This window comes from Manis javanica, chromosome 6 (assembly GCF_040802235.1).
Source record: "Manis javanica isolate MJ-LG chromosome 6, MJ_LKY, whole genome shotgun sequence".
In the NCBI taxonomy this organism is placed as follows: domain Eukaryota; kingdom Metazoa; phylum Chordata; class Mammalia; order Pholidota; family Manidae; genus Manis; species Manis javanica.
This window is the reverse complement of record NC_133161.1, coordinates 89082054-89105717: the sequence shown is the minus strand read 5'-3', so window position 1 is coordinate 89105717 and position 23664 is coordinate 89082054. Positions and strand designations below refer to the sequence as shown.

General features: G+C 46.0%; 1 protein-coding gene across 8 annotated transcripts in view; it reads left to right on the top strand.

Moving 5' to 3' along the window:
- ATXN7L1 (ataxin 7 like 1) overlaps nucleotides 1-23664 on the top strand; it is a 221302-nt gene that overhangs the window by 100264 nt on the left and 97374 nt on the right. Inside the window, exon 4 of one of the 8 annotated variants that reach the window (XM_017649777.3) lies at nucleotides 155-1257. The exons of the other annotated variants lie outside the window; for them this stretch is intronic. Within the exon in view, the coding sequence (XP_017505266.1) occupies nucleotides 155-216 (62 nt within the window). The 3' untranslated portion in view covers nucleotides 217-1257. Of the gene's footprint in view, nucleotides 1-154; nucleotides 1258-23664 lie in introns of those variants that run through there. 8 annotated transcript variants of the gene reach the window in all.

Sequence of the window (23664 nt, the reverse complement as noted above, 5' to 3'; positions counted from 1 at the left end):
ATAGAACAAAATCAAGAAGACAGATTTAAGCAACCAGTGTTTAATTTAGGGGAAAAAAAGGCAGTTGGCATGAGTAATCATTTACAAATGTAATTTCCAAAGGAGCCTGTTGATACCATTCAGCAAATGCCAACAAAGCATTTACTTTCCAAAGGGAGAAAGCAAGACAGCAAGAGATACGAAGGCATCTCCAGGAATGGACCGGAAAACAGCTAAGCCATAGACAAGAATCAGGTGTGAGAGTGGACAGTGCAGAAGACGAACGCAGCTCCTGCCGTCATGGAGGACGGCATTGTCTGGAGAAGGCTTCCTGGAAGAGGAGATTCCAGCAGAGCCCCGAAGTGTGGAAGGCTTCCATGTACTGCAAATTCGTGAGCACACTCTGGTGATAGGGTTTAAGGAGAAAATGGGCTTGAGCAGACCAGGGGGCACCTATGAGATTCTTTCCATTTCCCTACCACCACCCTCGTCTAAGTTATCATCACTTCTTTCCTGGACCACTGCGAAAGCCTTCCAGCTGTTTTCCCTGCTTCCATTCTTGCTCCTCTACAGTCTATTCTGCACACAGAAGTCAGAATAAAAATCAAAGATAATCCTATCATTATCTTGACTTGTGACTTCCCATTGCTCTTAAGCTAAAAGTAAAAGTCATTATCATGGCTACAAAGTCTTGTGTAGTCTGAACTACATCCTGTGCGAGGCTCCCCTTCACTTTCTATATGCCAGTCAAGCCGACCTCCAAAATTTCAGCACATTGGGTCTTCCTACCACAGGGCCCTTGCACATGCACATGCTTTCCTTCTCTGTATGTGATTTTCTTCCATCCCCTCTTCCTGAAGCTCTGACTCATCCTTCAGAGTGAATCTTAAGGCTTACTTCCTCCTGCAAGACTTCCTTGATTTTTTTAACTAGGTCCGCTCTCCCTCATACCTTGAAAACAAATGTATATTATGTAAACATATGATTAATGTCTCTCCTCTAGACACTGTGACTAGGTCACAGGCTGGGGACCCAGTCTTTGGATCCCTCAGATCCCGACACAGTCTCAGTAAATATGTATTGACTGGGTCCTGACATGTAATTGGGAACAATGAGACTAGTCCAGAAATTATACTTGAACCATGGAGACATGCGCCCATGTGTAGGAAGAGTGTCATTATGAATTCTCACTTGTATGAAAACCCGAAATCATGTTCACACTCTGCCACCTGCTGGCTATGCTGTTGTAAGTAAATCACAGATCAGATTCTCTCAAAAGAGCCTGTTTCCTCGTCTATAAAATGGGGGTACCAATGGCTGTAGCAAGAAATTAATGAAATAATATATATAAAGGCATTTTTAACTGTAAAATCAGACATAAATATAGTCTGGTTTTTTCCCCAGTGCCTGGCATATCAAATCATTAAACATCTATCAGAAGAATGGATGGATGGATGGATGGATGGATGGACGGACAGACAGACGGACGGACAGTTAGGGAGCTAACACAAGAGTCAGGAGGGGAACCTGGCATTAGGATAGCATGGTGGAAGCCAAAAGAGGAGAGAATTTCAGCAAATAGGAGGAGGCTTGTTGATCGCCCACAGTGTCACATACACTAGGGCAGACAAGAAGAATGACAAAAAAAAAAAAATCATTTAACTCGGGTAGAAGGAAGTCACTGGTGACCTCGGGGCAGGTCCTCCCCAGCCTTTTCATGTTGTCTGTGCTTTCAATGACATGCCTTAATTTTAACTTAATCACTTTACTGATTTTTATCTTCTGGGGGAGAAATCAAATTGATTTGCACATACAGCAGAATTGGCGAGATTACTCCAGCTGCTGCCAGCAGGTGCTGACAAGTGAAGAAGTGAACGTCAGAGGATAAGAAAATACACTAAACATTTATTTTAATAAGGCCTAGAAAACCCTGGTTATTTAATAAATTGCTATGGATAATTAGGTTTCAGCTTCAAGGGTTGTTACGTTGTTAACTCCCTGTGTTCCGGTAGGAGTAGGGCCATGTGTAAGCAGGGATCTGGGGCATGAGATCCATCTGAGGATGACTGAACATTTCTGTGAGCTTTTCCTGTCTCTTTGATCACATCCCACTTCCTACCACAACCATCCCCACAGGGTAAGTCATTCTAACATATACACATACACACGCCAAGCCCTCAGGCCTCACTTCCATGCCAAGCCCTGATCCAGCCAGTCTGTTTGTGCATGGCCCTTGGGAGTAAGTGGCCCAGGCTTGAACATGAACCCCACACTTACCACCTCAGAGCTAACTCCCAATGAGGAAGGAAGACCTGAGGAGCAAATGAAAACCCCTGGCTGTATCAGCCTTCATCTGCCTGCCTTGTGCTCCACACCTGGCTGACAAAACTTAGGTACTCAGTAGGAAAAAAGTTAAGAACAGAGTAGAAGAATTGGTCACCAGATATTTTCGTTTCCATTTCTTAGTTGGTGGCAGGGAACATGAGTCTATAGGGAAAGGAGATGGTATTCCAAAAGACTTTAAAATGGATCAAAGAGAGGGTCTGAAGGACCCCCACCACAGTGCCTCTTCAGCAGGGATGGCTCAAGAACATGTTGTGATCTAAAGACAGATGGGTGCATGTCTCCATCCTCTTCCCCATATCTCCTACATGCAGGGTTTTCTTTGACAGCCATAGGTTCAGATATTTAGCCTCATCTTTAGAGTGATTTTCTATGGACTGATGCAGTTTGCCAAGAGGGAATGCCAAGGCCCTGGTCCTTCTACCAATGGCACTAGAAGTCCCTGGAAGTCCCACCACTTGCCAGCCTGGGAGGTGTGGGAGGTACAAAGGAAAGCCACACACGTCTGCCTCCCTTTGGTGGTGGACTCATGGGGATGCTGGGTGGTCAGTGGGGAGGCCTGGGTACGAGCTGGGCAGGACACTCTCTCCGGGTTGCCTGGCAGGGTCAGGAGAGCTGGAACCTGTAACCACTTATCTGTCCTTCCACTGATCTACCAAAGGAGCAGACCCCAAAGCTGTTGAGTCCTTCCAATGTCCAGAAAAATGAGGACAAAATTTTCTGCTTTAGACAGAAAAGCATGATAATTCAGAGCTCAGCCTGCAGCTAGGTGCACAGCTCAGTTCTGCCTCATCTAGCTCCTGCCCTCTCCTAGCTTAAATTTTCCTGTGGGTGGGAAATGGGTATAAGCATGCTTTCTCAGAGATGAAGAATGAAGATTAAATTCCACAATGCATGTAATGTGCTTCAACCCAGCCTGGACCAGCATGAGAAGTGAGCTCATGCATGGAAGCCACGATGAATTTAACCCCTTTTCCAAGTTCTGGTCTACCTTGAAACATCACTTCTGGACCCCAGCCCAGCCTGCCCATCAGGAATGTCATATTATGGGTATTTTATACATTGCATGACTCTTAGGGGCCGAATTTTGAAATCTTGAGAAAAGAGGAGTCCATGAAGGGGCTTGGGGTAGGCTGGGTGGTTGGGGGGTGGAGGTAGACAGGGACAAGAAAAGGGTTCAGGGAAGAACTCTGCAGAATTCCTAGTGATCCAGAGATGGAGCCTGGAAGAGCAGCCCAAGTCAGCCAGGAAAACAAGGGTTAAACTTAAAACATTAGGATAATAGTGTTGCAAAGGCCAGACAGGAAAGAATCCCAAGAAAGACTGTCAGATCTTTCAGAAAGGTAGATTAGGACAATATCTAAGAGAAAAGCTTTTGAATCGATTTGCCTGTTCAATGGAGGTGAATTCAAATTAATTTTGGTTTTGAGACTTTTAAACACACACATTGTAATCATTGGAAATACCCGAGAGCACTATAAAAACCAGGATTGGAAATCACTTACTATTTACCCTGAAGAGCAGGAACCCAATTTTACACGCAGATTTTTAAAACTCCTGATTCCAGGGAAGAAATCAGTCTACCTGTCAAATTTGCAGTAGATCTTTCTGATCATCTCCGCCTGCCTGCTCCCTCCATCCCCACATTCTCTCCACTGGCAATGGTGGAGGGTGCACAATCCTGATTTCTCTCACAAATACAACCCCTAGAAGGACCGAGGCAAGATAATAGAGAACCAGAATGCGATCAGCTAGGGCCTCTGCCTGATTTCTCTTATGCCCCTTGCATGGCTGTGCAATGAATGCTGACATAGACTTTTGAAGGTCATGTGGGTAGACTGTTGGGTTTAAAGAGGGTTTAAAGTTGGGTTGACTTTGAATTTTTTATTGTATCCATCAGTTTTGGAGCTTTTTTTTTTCCTGTGCAAGTCAAAACAGACCCCACACATATTAATTTTAAGTGTTAAAAAGCCTCCTGTCTCCTAGTATGACACCACTCATTTTTGTTGCCTGTTACATGGGTGCCAGAGCCATGAGGCGTATAACTTAGGGTCCTGGGCTTATTGGGGGTGTCTGGAGGTCACCATTAAGTGGACATGCTCTTTATTAAGTCAATATTTAATAAAAACCCTTTGAAAATATTAATTATTATGTTTATGGGACTGCCTGCTGAAATCAGAGGGAGGAAAAAAATTTTAAGCTTTGTTCTCTTGCTCCAAACCATAAGTAAGTGGCCTAATCTTCCTTTCATCTGTCATTTATATTTATTACATTTGGTGAGTCTGGTTAGTGATTTAGATTCCTTAGGTTTTTGCTACATCCAGCCTCCTATTATGCAATCATCTTTGACAAACCTAATGGTATACAAGCCCCGACCCTGGGGCATACCAGGATGCCAAATCCCATTCCAAATGTGTTTCCTACTAAAGCGAACTATATTGGAAGACATTAAAGGGAAGCATTCCCCGGTCACTTCCAAATGCAAAAAAAAAAAAAAAGGTTCATAAATCACCAGTTCCACAGAGAGCTCCCCCAGATCACGTTTCCTCCCCGCCTCACTGCCTCTATTGTGGGGGCTCCCTTTGCCCACACACGCATGAGAAAGTGATTATGGTGGGTTGTGCCCTCCTTTAGAACATGACTTGCATGCAAGTTCTTTTTAAACAGGTGAATATTGCATTAAGAATGAGTGCATTTGAATGTGCTGGTGTGCGCCGAGGCAAAACCTAACTGCAGGTTAGACAGCCTGAGTCTTCAACAGATAAATTGTAAGGAAAAGAAATAGATGGAGGGAGATGGGTCTCTTAAAAAAGTTTAAAAGACATCTGAAACATGCCAAGACTAACACTACAGTGTCTAAGGATACATGCACACTGGGATGCTGAAACCATAAACACAAGGAGGGGAGACTGGAAGTCAGGAGTGTGGTTACTTGGGAGTGCAGAGGCTTCAATTGTGACAAACCCGTGGAGGGGCTCCTGTGGGGGCTGGCCAAGTTCTCCTCCCTCACCTGGCTGATGGTCACTAAGTCATTTGCTTCTAGTCTTTCCCAATGCAATACATTTGTGTAGGTTTGAGTGTCTGTGCTTTATTTTACAATGAAAACTATTCTTTTAAAGAGTCCACTTGGGGTTCACATCGCCTACAGTCCTTCAGAAATTTGGCTTATAATAAGGGGGGTGTCTTACAATAAAATATGTCTTACTTTTCTCACTCAGAAGAAAATTGGAAATTCAGCGTGAGGATTGTCTGGCAGCTTGGTCAGAATTGAGATGATAAGGTGGGCCTCATGATGGAGCTTTTCTGGGTTCTGGCTACTGAAGACTCCCCTGGTCTTTCTTTTTTTCCTGTGTTTATTTATATAGTTAATTAGTTAGTTGCTTTTAGTAATGGAACAAGCCCCTGCAAGCCCACCCTGCCTGACAAAAGCTAAGCTCCAACAAGAACCATGCTGCTCCCTACCCGCACTCCTCCCTGACTTTTGCTGATCTGCGTAGGGAAATGACCCTGCCATTAGCCCCTACTTTCTCCACATATTGTTTCTGCAAATGCCAATCTCAAGTGACCATCCAGGGGCAACCTGTGACATACCTTTCCCTGCAGCTGGGCATCATACTTATCTCCAGTCTTGCACTTTACCAAGCGTAGCTTCCCCAGAGCATTTTCCACCTCAGAATGACTAAGTTAGGGGAGAGTTAGTTTTGAAGAGGGGATAGAGTCACAAAGAGTAGAACTCTGGAAACCTGAAGCAAGATGGAGTGAAAGAAGACCCAAAAGCAAGTGAGCGAGAACTTACCTTTACTTTTTCTTCTCCTAATCAGACAAGGTCTCAGTGTGTTGATATTTTTTAGCTTAAATCTAGAATCCCACTAAAACACAACATTTACATCTCTCCCTGGGGATGCGTGAAGCCAATTGTCCAACCCTCTCAGTGCAGAAGCCTGAGAGCAAACCTATATAGGAATAACCAGGGTGGCTCAGCTCCACTAGCAGAGGGACCTCATCAGGTTTTGCTCACCAATCGTTTCTCAGCCACTGGCCCAGTGCTTGGCATATAGTAGGTGCTCAGAAAACACTGTTTGAAAGCATGAATGAATAAATAAGGGACCTGGCCAGCAAGCAGCTTGCAGCAGGAGATAGTGTGCAGGGACCTTCCCCATCACCTCCCCCCTTAGCGGTGCCTCACCTGCAGCCTCTGGTGGGCAGCTCCTGCTCTCTACCACCCCATCCTCAACAAGGAAAGTCCTGGAGAAGTAACAGCTCTGTCACTTTTTATGCCCCTTGCACAGCACTTTTGGGATCATAGAAGTGGTTTCCCCCACATTGTCTACATGTGCGTTACACAGTGATCCCATGAAGAAGGTAACCCCACTTTATAGCAGAGGAAACAGAGGCTGAGAAGGAGCAAAATGACTCCTGAAGGGCAGAGCTGGAGCTGGAATGTGGAACTTTGGATGCCTGCACCCCACACCCCTTCTGCAATGTCCTCAGTGCTGTTGGAGATCCAAAATGGGTCCAGAGCCAGCCTTCAAGAAGTTTAAAATCTAATTCAGGCACAGAAAATTACCTGGCACAGTAAACACAGGCTGATAAACTTGGTAGCCTGCCTGATCTGCCCCTGTTTTATCTCAGAGAGATGCTCTGAAAGATTCCTTTGCTGCTGTGGTTTTTTAGAAAGGTTCTCTCTATATGAACTTACAGCGTATAGAATGGGGTGGCTCAGCAGTTCAGCTGTCTGCTGTAATGTGGAGGCCTGGGAGAGCATAAATAATAAAAACCCAAAGGAAATCCCAGAGACTCACTTTAATCAATTGTGTCCATCTTATACTTTTGGCAGACCTCATCAGAAATAACCACATTGTAGACAGAGTAAAGAAAGCAAAGGCTCTAAATAACCCATAGTCTAGATAACCATCCCCTGCGCCCGTGTTCTCTGTGGTCGGGTTCATACCACTACCTTGCACACCAAAATATACAGGCTCTTGGGCTTGCTCCCCTCCAAACGTTCACACCTCTTCTCTCCTCTGGTGCACTCAGTGACCTGTGCAGTGGGTGGGGCTGATACTGAGGTGTAGAAATGTGACATGACTTGCCCAAGCACTGTGACTAGTTAGTGGCAGTGCTGCAACTTGAACGGGAGCCTTCCCACTCTTTCCCACTTCCTTTCCTACAGCAGCCCCTCTGGCCCTTCTCTTCCTGCTCTGCCTGAGGAAGACCAGCAGTGGCCGCTAAACTGACCGCAAGTCCGTAGCCCTGACTCTCGCCAACTCTTGTTTGTTCTATAGTGGTTGAGTGTTCACTGACCATTTTGCTGTGTCATAATCATTTAATTAGTCTGCCTAGGAGGAAGAGATGCTATATTTAGAAGCTTAATCATGCCAACTTCACATCTTCAGGCCACTACGAGCTTGATGGCATTAGGATGATCCAGGGTCTGTCTGCTGCCCTCCTAATCTACTTGGCACCTGGTGGGTAACCAGAAATGGCTTCACATTGGTGTCCTGAGCTCTGCGGAGGCTTGTGGTTAGGTTTGGGAAGAGAGGACAGACAGATGCAGGAAGGTGGGCTAAGGAGAAAAGCAGTGTTTTAGGATCTTCAAACAAATAACCATATCTTTTTATGCTCCTTTTGGGGCAAAAAGAAAAGTAGAATTTATCTTCTTGGGCTCCAGGTGGGGGATAATACTGAGATTGACAGCAGGTGTTGCTCAACCTCAACTGCACATAAGGGTGACTTGGAAAGCTTCCACATATCCCAGTACCAGGCCTGCCATCAGTGTTTTCCAAACACCCCATGTGATTCCAATGTGCAACTGAGCTTGAGGACCAACGATTAGATTAGTGGCGGTGCTTTGTCATCTGTCTGTCTGTCTAAGCTAAACTACATTTCCCAGAACTCCTGCCCTGTAGGTTTCCAGTTGGGATGGGCCACAGAGACTCTTAGGAGATCCGGAGGATGGAAGGGAAACAGCAGCCACTTTGCAACACGTGCATTGTCGCCTTGCTAGCTTACCCCACTGGCATGAGGCAGCGGCCAGCTTGCAGTTGCTCCACCTTACCATGGATCCCCTCCGCAGCTTCTCTGACTCCTGGGCCAGGTGTGTGTGCTGAGCTCCATGAAGGGCCCCCACTTCTGGGGGGGTGTCCAGACCATCAAGGTCAAAGGCAGCAAGACTGGACACAAGTTTCAGTCCATCCTCATAGGGTTTCAGTTAAGACTTGTGGGTTTCAGATTGTTCTTGGTCTCCCCCACCGTCCATCCTTCTTTCTTTCCCAACTGCCCTGTGGACTTCATGCTACTCCAGCATCAGATACAAAACAACAACCTAATAAAAGCAAAGGCTGTTTAAGTAATTACTACTGGGAAAGGTCAAATACCTGTTTTATATAGACAGAGACATAGACATAGATGACCGACATAGACATAGACAGACAGAGACATAGACATATAGATACACACACACAGATACATACACATACATGTCAGTATACTTCCTCCGCTGAACCTGACTGATACAGGCAGTTTTCAGAATTGTGGATGGGAGGTTTGTTTTGATCCACAGATGGAGACCCAGTTTAAGAAAGAAATACAAGTGGTTCCAGACAGCTCCCTGTCTCCGCCCCAGTTCCCACAAGATGACACCTGAGGGACATTTGAGAACTTTTGGTAGATTGTGGTCTCCAAGTCTGGTGGTGCATTGGAAACCACTGGGGAGAATTAAAAATCCAAGTTCCTGGGCTTCACCTCACATCTATGAATCAGAATCTTAAAGGATTCTGTCTCAGAGTGAGAATTTTTTTAAAGCCTCCTTTACCAAGCCTTTCTGGGGTGCTGGTAACTTTCTGTTTCTTAATCTGGGTGCTGGTCATATGAGGGTGTTTTGCACGTCCAGCATCATCAGATGGCACGTTTGTGATCTGTACCCTTGCCTGTATGCATGTTAGACGGCAATAAAAAAAAAATGTCACCCACCTCCCACCCTCCCACTCTCTGAAATCCCATATTCCAGTGTGTGGCCAAAGTTGAGGGCCACTGGACTAGATGATTCCTTCTACCCCTCCTGGCCAAATTCAGAGTAGAGGAACAGAAAAATGTTCAGCAACTGAGGAGTAGTTAAGATGCGTCCGTAATCCTAGTGATGCAATCCTATGTCATTACAACATTAAAGAAGATGAAACAGTGAGGCAGCCAGCCAGCTTGAAGTGGCAGGAGTGGGTTGCAGGGGGAGAGACGGGGGCAGTTTGGAAGATCACAGTGGAGCCAGACCATGGAAAACTTTGAATGGCCAACTGAGGAAAAGGAAAAGCCACTTTGAAAGAGCGAGGGCTTTATTTTGAGGAGCAGTGGTGGGGCCTTACAGATTTTGAGAAGAGTGATTGATAAAAGTGGCATTTTAAAAAGTGCAATTGTAAATATAAAATTCTGTTAGCTATCATGTTTAACTGTTCACAAAATACACTGTTTGAAATGCCAGCTGGTGAACAACAGAACAGACCCTTTGGAAATGGAACTGTATTTTTCTTTGTTGTCAAGACAGACTTTTCAACCTCAGCTTCTTTCTGAAGTGCCTGGAGTCTATACACACTGTTCTGGAGTGCACTCAAAGCGGGAGGTAGGTGTTTAGCCCCAGTTCTCCCATTTGAAGGCCTAGGAGGCTCCAGTGGGGCACAGCTGTTATAGGTACAGTAAGACTTCAGAATCATAGCTCAGAGAAAAACATCACAGGCTGATTGATTTTTTAGGCAATAAGTGTCCAGAACAGGCCCAACAGTGTTTCTCAACAGGGGGTTTGGACTGGGGAAGTCTGGGTTCAGGGGTGAACAGAGAATTGGGTTGAATCACAATCATCTCTGGGGCTTGTGAAATGATGCAGCCCTACCCCAGAGCGATTCGAGAGCTCCCCTTGATTTAAAGCTACCAGGCCACATGCTGTCTCATGTCTTTACTATCCGAGGACAGAGTTTTCACAACCTCCTTTATTGGCCCTTTTCTGAGGGTGACAACCTTGTGTACCTCCTCCCCCACTCCAAAAGACAACTCCAAAGACTGAAACACTTGAGCTTTCAGAATAAGGGCAGAATTGGGCTTAAAAGCATCAAACCATAGTCATCATCAAATGACTTTAGAAAGCCCCATTTCCTTTCTCGTCCTTGTCCAACCTGCAGTATTCTCATGCTCCCCTTTCTTCCCCTCCCATACTGTACCCATGCCCTAAGCTCGGTTTGGGCGACTGTCAGGAGCCAGGGTTGATCTAACTGGGAACTTCCTCTGGAACCCAACGCACTCCCAGACACCTCTCCACCAATTTGCTGGCATGTGCAGAGGGAATGCAAACGCATCTTAACATTAGTTTCAGTCTGAAATAGTCAGCATGACAGCTCTAATAGGAAAACAGTCTTGTGGGACATTCCAAAGTGAGAGTCCAGTTCCCGTGCATCCATGCCATGTCCTTCCCCTCAGGCAGGTAATCTGAGAATCCATGTCCACAAATTCTCTCTACTGCCTGACCCCCAACCCCAACGCACGGCCTTTCCCCAAACATGCTGAGAGCTCTTCCCCTTTGCAGTTTTTTCTTGCCAGCTTTTTCACTTTAATTAGTCTTCCCCACCAACTCATGAAACCACCTGACATTTCTCTGTGGTCTCCAGGGTGGGTGCAGCTCTGGGGACTCAGGGGCAGCCCTGTGCACGCCTGGCTCTGAGTTGTTTGGCTCAGCTCATTGTAGCAGCTCCCCAGAGTGCTTCACTTGGCCAATAAAAGTTGGCAGAGGCTCAGAGTGCCAAAGGAGGGAAGGAGGAAGCCGCTGGAAGCAGGAGGGTGAGCCTCAGCTTTCTGGTTCAGTCATGCCAAGACTCAGGTAGGTAGAAGGACACCCAGCTGGGTCACTGGCTGGAGAAGTGACATCAGTGTTATGTCTACAGGATCTCAAAGGCATAGCCCCTGCCTGTTTGTGTGGCCCATCAGGTATCTTGTACCCAGAACAGAACTTCAGAATGTTGGAGCTGGAAATAGGCCTCCAAGATAATGCCTCCGACCTCCACAGTCCCTTGTTACAGTAGAGGAACCTGAGACCCACTGCGGCCATGCAGCTGATCTTTCCAGAGTCCTTCAGGCACAGGGGGAGCCAGGCCACACTCCCAGGGGGCCAGTCCATGTCCACATTCCTCCCCTGCCCCTAACCCCTTCTCATAAATGCAAGCTAAGTCTGCTCTGACTACGTCTTCTCAGAATTATTTCATTCTCAGGACTGCAGGTGGCCAGGACATTAACAGGCCCAAAGGAGAGGCACAAGGCCCTCAGACCCGAAAAGGCTACAGATCCCACCCAGGCTGGGCTTTGGGCTCGGATGTGAATATGTTTATATATGAATATAGATATATGTTTCTTTATTTCTATTTATTTTTTTTTACCTCAATTAGGCCTTAAAGGTAATTTGCCTTTGTTTCTTCTTTCTTAGTCTGCCTTTAAATTACTTTTTATTCAGGTCTCTAAGGGACCTTTGCACATGTGGAATGTTTCTGAGAACTCTGACCCCAGGCATAAGCTTAGGTTATGATAAACTGTGCTGAATGGCTTTACAGGGAAAAAAAAATCCTACCTTGAATTACGTACTATCCATACAGAATTTGTACATCATGATTTTATATTCCTAATACATGTGTGTTTTCACATATTCGTGGAGGTGTACCTGTAACATTCTGGGATAGGAAATGTGGATTTCATTAGGGGTAGACTCTTTTTTTTAGGTATAATTGATATACAAAATTGCATTTGTTTTAGTTATACAACATAATGATTTGATACATGCATGTATATATTTTTTTAATTCATCACATCAGGAATAATAACCTACTAAACAGCTCAAAAGGTACCAAAAAAGTCTACACTAAACAGTCTCCCTTGCACCCTTTCCCCTCTCCCCCAGCCACCCCATTCACCGCCTGAGAGGCCATGGCTGGTCAACCCTCCCAAAGATAGGCAAGCACAGATTTCTTTTTTACTAGATGGGTATGTGTTATATACACTGTTCTGCTCCTTGCGTTTGGGAGGGTAACAGTGCATTCATTCATTACTTTAACAAATCTATATCAAGCTCCTGTCACGGACCAAGCAGTGGTTGGAAGACAGGGAACCGAATAGATCCCCAACCTCTAGGAACTTCATGGGGATGGAGACAGTAAACAAACAAGCCTGTGATGGCAGGTGGAGGAAATGTCCACGTGGGAAGGACGGGCAGCAGGGAAGGCCTGTCTGAGCCAGAGTCTGAGGATATTTGGCAGAAGGATTTGGGGAAAAGGTCCCTGAAGCTGGGGTGTGCCAGGCTGGGCCTGCCCCTGGGACAGCAGAGGGGTGGATGCCTGGTGCTCCTGGGTGATGAGCAGTGAGAAGGGGACTGGACCACACCGGTAGCCACACTGGTAAGCCCTTGTAAGGACTCAGGTTTTATTTGGTGTGAGGCAGAAGTCCTAGGATAACTGCGGGGAGACGGGCTCCCTCTGGTTGCTGGGTGGGGAATACATGGGAAAGGGTACAGGTGGGAGCAGGACACCATCAGGAAGTGACTGTGGAAGTCTAGATGAGAGATTGTGGCGGGTCAGGCTGATGAGGCGGGCACTGGGCAGAAGCAGGTTCTAGATATATTTGGAAGTTGGGGACAATGTCAGTTGAGGACAGTTTGGCTGTGAGGTGTGACGGAACAACAGAAAGCCAGCAGGACCCTCAGTTTGAGCCTAAACAGCTAGGTAACTGGCAGTGCTTGGGCTGAGATGAAAGACAGGGAGGGGAGAAACCTAGCATTTGGCTTGGGACGCATTACGTTAGAAGTGCCGATCCAGTGGGCGAGCATTGGCAGTTGGGTACAGGAGTGTGGACTTCAGAGGTCAGGAGAGACAAACTGAAGATTCTTTAGCAGATAGGTGTTACTCAGAGCCCTGGGAACGCATGAGATGAGAGCAGCTGTCCAACATTTTTCATACATGGTCCCTCTGGAGAGAGGGACACTGACTCTAGGGCCTCCAGCTCCTTCCTGACAGGTCCCCACCCATTGTCCCAAAGCCAGTGGGGTGGTGTACTGCCACAGCTGTCACTCCTTTGCAGCCAAATGCAGTGTGTGGTCACATAGCGTGAAGTAAAGGAAGGAGCGCTTGGCTGGGGGTCAGGACCTACAATCCAGGGCCAGCTCAGGAAATGTCAGCCATGTGACATCAAACCAAAGGCCCCTCTCAGCCTGATTGCATCACCTGGGAGGGTTCAATTAGGTGGTCTGTGAGGCTCCTTCCAGCTGTAGCGTTATTTGCCTGCAAACCGAATGGTATGAGAACAATGAAAAAGAACTCCTATACACCCCCTATATGACAAGGGCATTCACAGAGTGAAAGGGAGACCGTGCAGTCCATTGTGGAGCACTTCTCTGGGGGATGGAAGGTAATTTCAAACTTACAGAAAGTTGCCAAAATAGTTCAGACATACCCCCCCATATATATGTGTATGTGTATATGTACATTTTTATATATTACATATTTTTTGAACTGAGAGTAATTTGCAAATGTCCCTTTAACCCTAAATATCTCAATGTGTATTTCCTAAAAACAAATATATTCTTACACAACTGTAGTCCTGTCATCAAAATCAGGAAACTAAGATCACTGATGCAGACCTTATTCAAATTTTGCCAATGACCCCTTAGAGCAACAGAAGTTAAAAACCCAGATCCCATGTTTCATTTTGCTGTCCTGTCTCCTTTAATTGGGGACCATTCTTCAGCTTGCTTTTCACAGCCTTGACACTTGTGAGGATTACAAGCCACCTATTTTGCAAAATAGCCCTCAGTTTGGTTTGCTTTATATTTCCTCATGGTTAGATTCAGTTTTGCATTCTGGGGTAGAAGGCTCTTTAGAGGGGATAAAAGCTGAGTCTGAGAAGGTGAGGCTTGGACAAAGGGAGGTCATGTTAAATACTTTCTCACACATTCTGAGCTGATATTTGGCAAGAAAAGAGATACTCTCTCCAGTAGGTTTATATATGTGTGTGTGTGTGTGTGTATACATATACACACATATATATACATATATACACATATATACACACATATACACATATATATACACACATAAACCATTATTTATAATAATAAACAAATGGGAGGATTTGTTGTTCACACACCTATTCTAAGTGTGTCTAATAAATCATTGCTTCTGTGTGGGTCCTGCATGGCTATGCAGTTTACGCACATTCTCCCAGTGTTTCAGAGGCCTGTAGGGTGACAATCTTCCTCTTGTTTTATAAATGGGAAAACTGAGACCCAGGGAGCCCATGCACTTAGGGGCAGGTCTGAGATTAAACCAGGCTCATTCTGTTCCCCTCAGTGCTATTTCAAACCTGTTAGAGGGTTTTCTCCACAAGCAGCACTTCCTTTGCTTTGCTCAGAACAAGGCTTGAATAATAACCCCAGCCCTAGTTTCCACTCATGGCAGTGACTGATACTTGATTAATGTTCAGGATTGCTATCATCAAGAGCATAATTTTCACAAATGCAAAGACCAATTTTGTTGTTACTGAGGTAGAAAGATCTCTTTCCTCCAAAGTTATCAAATGGATATGGAAGGAACCAGTAACCACCAGGGGGTCTCGCTGGCTAATTCTGAAAGGAAGCTGTGCCAAATCTGGCATCGTTAGCTTTTATGGTGGTGGAGTCAGAAGGCCAAGAGTCAGAAACCCCACGTACACGCATGTGGGCACCGCCTGGGCTCATGCCCCAGCTATGGGTCACTCGGCATGGACCTCAGCCTCCAACATGAAAAAACCTCAATGACCAGGGCAATGCTGAGAGGCACATGGACCCTGGGGAGATCATCTAGTGGACTGTACAGATGCCATGGTGACCTCACCTCCTTAACCCAGCCCAGGATGCCTGTTAAGAAGACTCCCTTTTTGTCAGGACTGCTGAGAGGGGCTGCTGCCCACCCCTCTCCCCAACCCAGGTGTGGCAGTTGGCATACAGGTTCAGGCCCAGCCCTAGGCTGCGGGCTCCCTAACCTGTCAGAGCTGCTGGCAGTGGGAACAGCATGCTGCGAACCTGGCCCAGTTCCTGGCACAGCTATGGAGTCACCCTTTGTGCCTCCTCTTCTCCCTTCATACTGTCTGTCCGCCTCCCCCTCCCCCACATTGCTCTCCTGCTCCTCCTTTCCCCTCGCTATCTAGCTCCCTTAGTAAAAGCAAGAGTTACTATTTTGTACCAAAATATAAATCACATACAAAGATTAGGTGGCTGAGTCCCATTTGTCTCTGACCAAGAAAGCAAGAAGAACCATCAGATCCTAGTTTGGAAGGCAGTGAACTTGACTTTAGGAGGTGTGGCTTTCCCCAAAGAGACATTCACTTCATCATTTTAGCTGGAAGATCAGGGCTGGAAGCTGGGGTGGGCTTGGGTATGTTGAGAGTGGGAAGGGTATGCAGCTGGACCCTAGGAGATATCCACTAGGGGTAGCTGCAGGACTGCCAGCCAGCAGCCTGTTTTCTGGACGTGACCAGAGTGTGTGTGTAAGCAAAGTGGGGGGCCTTTTTCATACAAAATAATAGCTTTCCTGGAAGTATGAATATAGGGGAAAAAAGAGAGTTTAGATAAATGGTTGTGAATGTGAAATGGATTAAGAATGTAAGTACTCAGAAGAGCACCAGCCCCAGAGGAAGCCCTCAGCAAGTGGTAACCATTTTTTGTAGTGTTGAAGTTGTGGACTTGAGCCAGATTGCTGGCTCCAGCATTTCTAATTGTGCAGCCTTGAAGAAGTTACTTTACCTCTCTGTGTATTGGTTTCTTCATCTGTAAAATGGGCATAATTATAGTACCAATATCATACCATGGTTGTGAAATGTAAATGAATTCACATCTTTAAGGCACCTGGAAAAGTGCCTGGCATGTGTATGTAAGAGTTATTACCTACTGTACTAATGAGATGGTCAGTGAGAATTACCACTGGATTTTGCTCATATCCAGGAATATTTGAGAACATCAACAAACAGGCTGATAATCTTGAACTTAGAATACAAACTATATTTTAGGGCTGGTTCCCAGCACCAGATAAAGCCGGGCATCTTGACTGTGGATTAAGTGTCATGCGTGGGACAGAACACACTTACTCTTCTGAAGTTCTAGCTCTCAATGAACACATTTGGGTCTGTTTGCCTCAGTGCATGACAATGTGTTCTTTGAACAAGGATCTGACATTCACTGTATTCATTTCTTCAGGCTGCTATGACACAGTAGCACAACAGAAATGTATTGTCTCACAGTTTCTGGAAGCTAGACGTCTGAGATCAAGGCGTCAGCAGGGTGAGCTCCTTTGAGGGCTGTTGGGGAGAATCTACTCTGTGCCTCTTCTAGCTTCAGATTTGCTGGCAGTCTTTGACCTCCCTTGGCTTGCAGATGCATCGCCCTCACCTCTGCCTTCATCTTCACATGGTGTCCTCCCTGAGTCTGCCTGTCTCTTTGTCCAGATTTCCCATTTGTATGGACACAGTCATATTAGATTAGGGCGCACCCTAATGACCATGTCTTAATTTGATCATCTGCAAAGACTCTATTTCCTAATAAGGTCACATTCACAAGTTCTAAGGGTTAGGACTTCAGCATCTTTTAGGGGGACACAGTTCAATCCTTAACACCCACAATCCCTCAACCTCTCATGTCCGAAAACTGCCTTCCAACTGGCCAATTATGCTTCACCACCCATTCCTGCTCACCTTCCACACAGTGGGGGTGGGGGGATCATTTTCCCACTCCATTTCACCACAGAGTCTTCTATTTCATTCTTGATACTGCGATCAGAAAAGAACATTAAGCTCAACTGGGACAAAATCAAACACCATCAGCAACAGGTTGAAAGCGAAGCCCATCCAGTATTGTAGGAAGGGGTGTGGCCTGGTTCTTGGATAAAGAAAACTAAGGCTTCATTTGTGTGAGGTACTCTGTCGGCCCAGTGCTCTGGCTGAAGTTCTGTGTGGCCATTTGGGGTCATCTGAATTTTCTCTGGGCTCTTTTCCTGTACCCAGAGGAGGCCCCACACTGAGGGAGAATTAGCTTTTGATGCCGAGCATCATCTCCAGTCTGCTGTTGCCCAGCTGTGTGAACATGGCCTGCCTTTCTGGGGCTTAGTGTTTTCATCCATCCACTGAGGAATTTAGATTCACAATGAAGTGACTTTTCACTAAGGTCAATGTCATGTGTAATTTTATCTTATTTAATCCTTACAACAAGCCATTAACAGTGGGTGTTATTATCCCAGTTCACAATAGGAAACCTCAAAGAAATTAAGGGACCCCCTCCAGAGCCCACATTTTTTAGTGTTAGGTGGCCGGCCCTACGTCTTGAACTCTTAAATCAGAGGTTGTCTCCTGCTGCACAGCCTGATCACTTAGGAGAACTTTGGGCTAGAGGTCCAGCATCTCTAGGAGGAGGGCCTGGGTGCTGGTGTTCTGAGGAGCTCTCCAGGTGTCCTGACATGTTTCCGGTGTTGAGAAGCCCTGCTGTACATGCTCTACGGGGCACTAACCCTGCCTCTGTAATGATCACACACTCGTCAGGCCCAGAGTCTTGGCCCTCCCACTACCACGGGATCTCACTCCCAGCTTGACTCCCTTTCTTGCCCATTTCCATCTGTGGTCAGATGCATCCAGGCCTTCATGAGCCGGACTGGTCATCACGGAGCCGCCCGCCCTCTGCCAGACCCTGCAGCATGGAGCTGCCCTTTGGCCCTGACTAAGGCATCATTTGTGACTCAGGGATCGTCTACACCAGGCTTTTCAAATCGTCGTCTGAACCCACTAGTGGCCATGATGACGTCAATCGACTGATGCCTTTAAAAATGAAATAAAAGAGTGAAAATAGAGTAGATCCCACAGTAAGGAAAAACAATGTTTTATGAAATTTGTTTGGGTTGTATATATATAAACAAATATATACATGGAGTCTCACGGAAAGTACTTATATGTCTTATGGTGGGTTACAGTGCAGACAAAAGTGTTTGAACTGCCCTCTACAGATATACACTTATCATTGCTTTCAGACCCTGGAGAAAAATACTCCTCTAAGGGCATAGAATGTTGAACAAGAGAGCTAGAGGTCCTCTCACCCACTGATCCCCGAAGCTGGTGCCAGACAGCTGCATGAGGATCCCCTTGGAAACTTGTTAAAAATGCTGAATCCTCAGGCCCAGCCCTGGGAATTAAAATTTTTTGACCCAAGAATGTGGATTTTCTGTTTCCAAGTTTCCTGAACCACTGATCTAATCTATTTTCCTATTTGACTTGAGTGCCGTGCCTGAGGCCACACAACTCATTAGTGGCAGAGCTGGGACCCTTCAGGCCTTGTCCTCCTCCATCTTTCCTTCCCCTGGGTCTCTAGGGAAGGCCCAGGCAGTGGTTTGTGACCTGCAATACGGGGTAAATTACCTGCAAAGGTTTTTTAACATATGGATGCCCTTGCCCACCCCAAACCAATTAAGTTACAGTCTCTGGGGTTGGGCATGAATGTCTGGACATATGGGAGTGCTTCTCAACTTTAACTTGCATATGACTCACCTGAGGGTCTTATTAAAATGCTGGTTCAGCTTCTGTGGCCTGGGGTGGGGCCTGAAGTTCTGCATACCAAAACAGACCCCGGTTGCTGATCCAGGGATGGTACTTTGTATAGCAAGGCCTTAAGGTGTGGTCCCAGGTCCCCAGGGCCTGCAGACCCCACGCCTGCCTGCCTGTGCTACCCTCTTGATTTGCATTTGCATGCTCTTCAGCAGTGTTTTTCCACTGTATCAGTTATTAAAAGTTGGCTTCCTTACCCCACACTTTAAAGTATCTTGATAGCAAGGATCTTGGTTTCAGATTCTTCATCCTTGCCCTCCGCAGCCCATCCACCTAGTACTGTGTTCTCTCTGCAAGGTTCCTTTTGAGGTGACAGTGCCACGGCCAGCTCTGTCTTAGCTCCATCCATCAACAAATAGTTATGGCACTCCTCCTAGGGGACAGGGGCACTCCAGACCCACACCCTCAGCCTTTCCTGAGGAACTTGCTGTCCTGTAGGGAAGGTGAGACATGCACAAAGGCACTGTCACTCACACCTGCCCACAGATATGGGCACTGTGCAGAGGGATTAAGAGCGGGGAGCCACATTGCCTGGGTTCAAATCCTAGCTCTGCTACTGCTGTGTTGCCCTGGACAAATTACTGAGCCTCAGTTTTTCCCAATTATAAAACAGGCATAAGAATAGTACATAATTCTCAGGGTTGTTTTCAAGGTGCAATGAGTTAACAAATATAAAGTGCTGGCCCCCGTGGTAAGCTGTACGTGTATGCTAATGTTATTTAGTTACAGGAGGAGAGAACTGAAAACACTATCAGTGATGTGCTAGAGCTTGAAGTATTTATCATGTTTGGATATCCACAAGTGAAGAAGGGGCATTCATGGTGGTGGGAACAGGCTGGGCAGAGGCACAGAGGCAGACATACAAAGACAGTACAGAGCTAGGAGTTTAGTTTGACTGATGCTGCCATGGGGCCTGAAGGGAGAGTAGCTGATGGGCTTAGAATGTCAGTTGATGTCAGGTGGTGGAAACCTTTAAAGGCCAAACTAAAGAGTTCAGACTTTATTCTGGAATTAGTAGAGACAGCCAGTCGGAGAAGATCTTGTAAATATACCTTTTCTTACAGTTGTTGCTCAGAATAGAACAGAGTAACCACTCACCTCTTTAAGGTAACCGCAGTTTTCTTTGGTCCTCTCCATGCCCACCTGTGCTGTTGGTACAAGTTTCTCAGATTGTCTGAGTCAACATGCAAGGAATTAGGTGACCTTGGGCCTGGTGGCCAAAAGGGGCACATAGCCAGCCCCCAGCCTCTAGGCCAGTCTTTGCAGGTGGAATCTTATCACCTCCCAGGCCCTGACCCCTGAACAGACCATATAGCCTAATTAAGAACTTAGAGCTTTGCAGCTCCCCTTAACTCTTCACCCTAGAATAATGGTTTCAAATCAGAGGCTGTACCTAAGCGCTTGCCCACCCTCTTCCTCTCTCTGTCTCTCCCCCTCTGTCTCTTTCTCTCTCTCTCTTTCTCTCTCCCTCTCTCTCTCTCTCTCTCTCTCTCTCTCTCTCTCTCTCTCTCTCTCTCTCACACACACACACACACACACACACACACACTCACACGCATACACACATCAGTAGGCAGCATAGAGACCTGCATGCTACTGACCTAGTGGTGAGTTGCTTAACTTCAGTGTGTTCCCAAAGGTGAGGCATTCATCTGTACTGGGAGGATCATAAGAGCCCTATTTCACAGAACTGTCCCGAGGGCTAATTGAGTCAGTACAAGTAAAGCCGTTAGAGCCCTGAGTCTAGCACATGCTCACTGATCAACAAGCATTAGCTATTGTTATTACAATAGAGGAAAGGGGGAAAGCTCATGGTCTACAGCATAAGAATGAGAAAGAAAATGCAGTCACCAATTGGAAAAGGAGTGAAATACTTTTAAAAGCATTGTATGTGAAAATCTATGGCAATAAATTTGAAATCTTATATGAAATGGAGAATTTATAAAGTACAAATTTATAAAATTAAAAATTTTATTTATTTGTAAATTGGCAAAATGTGAATTATGAAAATTGTCCCCAAAGAGGTAGAACCCCTGAACAGACCAATAACTGTAGAAAACTTTAGAAAGTTTATTAAAGAGATACCCTTTTTAGAAGGCCTTCATGGTCATATAACTGGGTACTATCTAGTCTTCAAAACCCAAATAGATCCTTTTTATTGAAACTCAGCCCATAGACTAAAACAAAAATTTCCTTCAATTCATTTTCTGAAGCCAGCATGACTTGAATATTCAAACCTGAAAAGCACACACCTCTTCCATCTCAAAAGCTTTGAGGAGAAAGATGACCCTAACACAGACAGGTGGGGAAGGGAGCAAGACTAGTGCACAAAAGCACTTGCCCTCCAGCAGCGGGTCTCCACCTGGGGGGCGGGAGGGGGGGAGAAATCTCCTGGGGAGCACAGGCCCCCCTCCCAGAGACGCTGATTTCATTAGTCTGGGAACATTCATTCAGCCCGCAGATGCATTTTCAAGATCCCCAGATCCCCTGCTTTAGGTAACTGGAAACCACCTAAGTCCACAGCCTGGTTTATGGCTCCAAACCATCCTGGTAGAGCAGCAGCAGCCCTAGGGAAGACTTTCTGGCAAACCCTTGATAGGATCAGAGTTTGAAGAGGCAGCCATTGGCCACAGACATGCCAAGCCTCCCTTCAGAGCCTCAGGGCTTCCACATAGATGCACATTCTGAGCCAGCAACCTTGCTGCAAAAGAAGGCCAGGCAAGTCAGCAGAGTACTCATCCCTGGCATTCAGTGCGACTCTAGTGACAGACCTGTTCACTCTCATGCCACAAGGTGATTAAGCGCACATGGTAAGCAGTTACATAAATAATTGATTCTCAGCCTGTGCGCACAGTCAGTCCCCATTTTCAGCTTCTCCTTCAGCTGTTCCCCACCTCCTGCATTTGCCCCCTTTGTGGATGGCACTAATACACCCTCAGCAGAAGCCTTATCCAAAGAAGAGGGGAGGGATGGCCTGGATCCCACTTCTCCAGTAGTTGGGGCTCCTGGACAGGGAACCTGGAGTCCTTGACTTGAGTCCATTCCATCCACTCCAGCCACCACCCTCCTCAGAACCCGAGATGACTGTATTAGTTCATCATGTCTTCGGCCCTCATCTTAGGTGGAGATCTAGTTTCTATCCCTTGTTTCATTAAATAATAACAAAAATAAGCCTACTTGAATAATTCTTACCATAAGACAATACAAGATATCAATAAATGAGTGGTTTGCTGGCCTCGTTTGGTTAGTTAATACGGGAGCCATGTAAACGTATCCCTGTGTGCACCACACCACCTCCGTCCACAGGAGGATACCAGCAGCAGGTCTCACCAGCTTCTCAAGGTCACTGCATCATTAAACAAAGGGAAAGGAAAGAAGAAAAATTCAAAGACATGGTGGTGAAGTGGTACAATGTCTGGTGTTTACAAGATTCCCTAAAAGAAACTATTAGGGGCTGGGAATAGATGAAATAGGATTGGCAAAATATTAATTGAAACTGGGTGGTGGGCACTCGTGTGTTTGTGTTGTGTACTATTCTCTTGTTGTCTATGTTAGAAATTTTCCATGAGAAAAAAGAAAAGAACATAGGGAGAGACAACGTGTTGGTAGTGATGAGCTTCCTTCCTAGAGATGAGCACATAACTGATGGAAGATTCTGGACCCTGAAATAAATGGGGGAACATCCCAAAAGTGGGACTGGTGTCTCATGGCAGAAGGCATCCCAGAAAGTGTCCATGCAATGCTTAGGGTCATGCCTGGTGCAGAGCAAGTGCTCTGTGAAAGGTAGCCAGCAGATAGCATTGTTTTTTTTATCAATGTTATATAGCCCAGGGCATGGGATCTAGTAAAAAAGAGGCTGAGGAAAAAAGAATTTCTTCTAGGTATTGAATTTGAAAGTGTTTTAGCACCCTATAGGTAGGAACACACAGAGGAAAGGTGAGTCTTTGTTTTCATAGAATAAATTTGCCAGCTCTGTCTGAAAGGTTCCACCTTTGCAGTTAATGCTGAATGACATGCATCCCATCAGGTAGGAAGAACATATAGAGAGTGGAAAATTCGGAGCTTATCGGGAAATCCAATAATGGCTCTGGGAAGGATACTCCCACATGTATTCCCTCTTTGCTTGCTCCACCACCTTCTTGCCTAGTTTCTTTCTCCCCTCCCCACAACCCTGTTTATTCTCTTTGATTGGACTTTGGAAGATTTACAGTGTCTTTCCTTTGAAGAGGGCCTGGCCCTGGTAAATGATGTTTATATGTCAACATTCAGGAATCACGTTCATTTACTAGCAAGTTCCATCTTATAAGAAATGCCAGAGCCAACCAAGTCAAGGTTTTTAAAAAATATAAAAGGAGACCCTGAGGGTGGCTAAAGCTTCAGTACATCGCACAATAGCCAACAGACCCTCAGCTGGAGGGGATGCGAGGATGGGAAGAGCTGGTGCACACTTGAATCAAATGTGAACCACAAATTATTGATGGTGTACTTAATCTGCAAAGGATTACCTTGACAGGAATTGGGCGACCTGTCCTGATTTTTGTCCAACCGTAGAATTTTTGAGTGATGGAGGATGGGCCCTGCCCGCAGCAGCAGCAGCTGCTTCAGGCCCGGAGGCCCGCTGAGAAGCCGTCTGGGGAAAGGGCTGGCTTTGGGATTTTGTTGTGTTTGTTTGGCTTTATTTTTGGTTTTGACATTTACTGGCTGAGATTC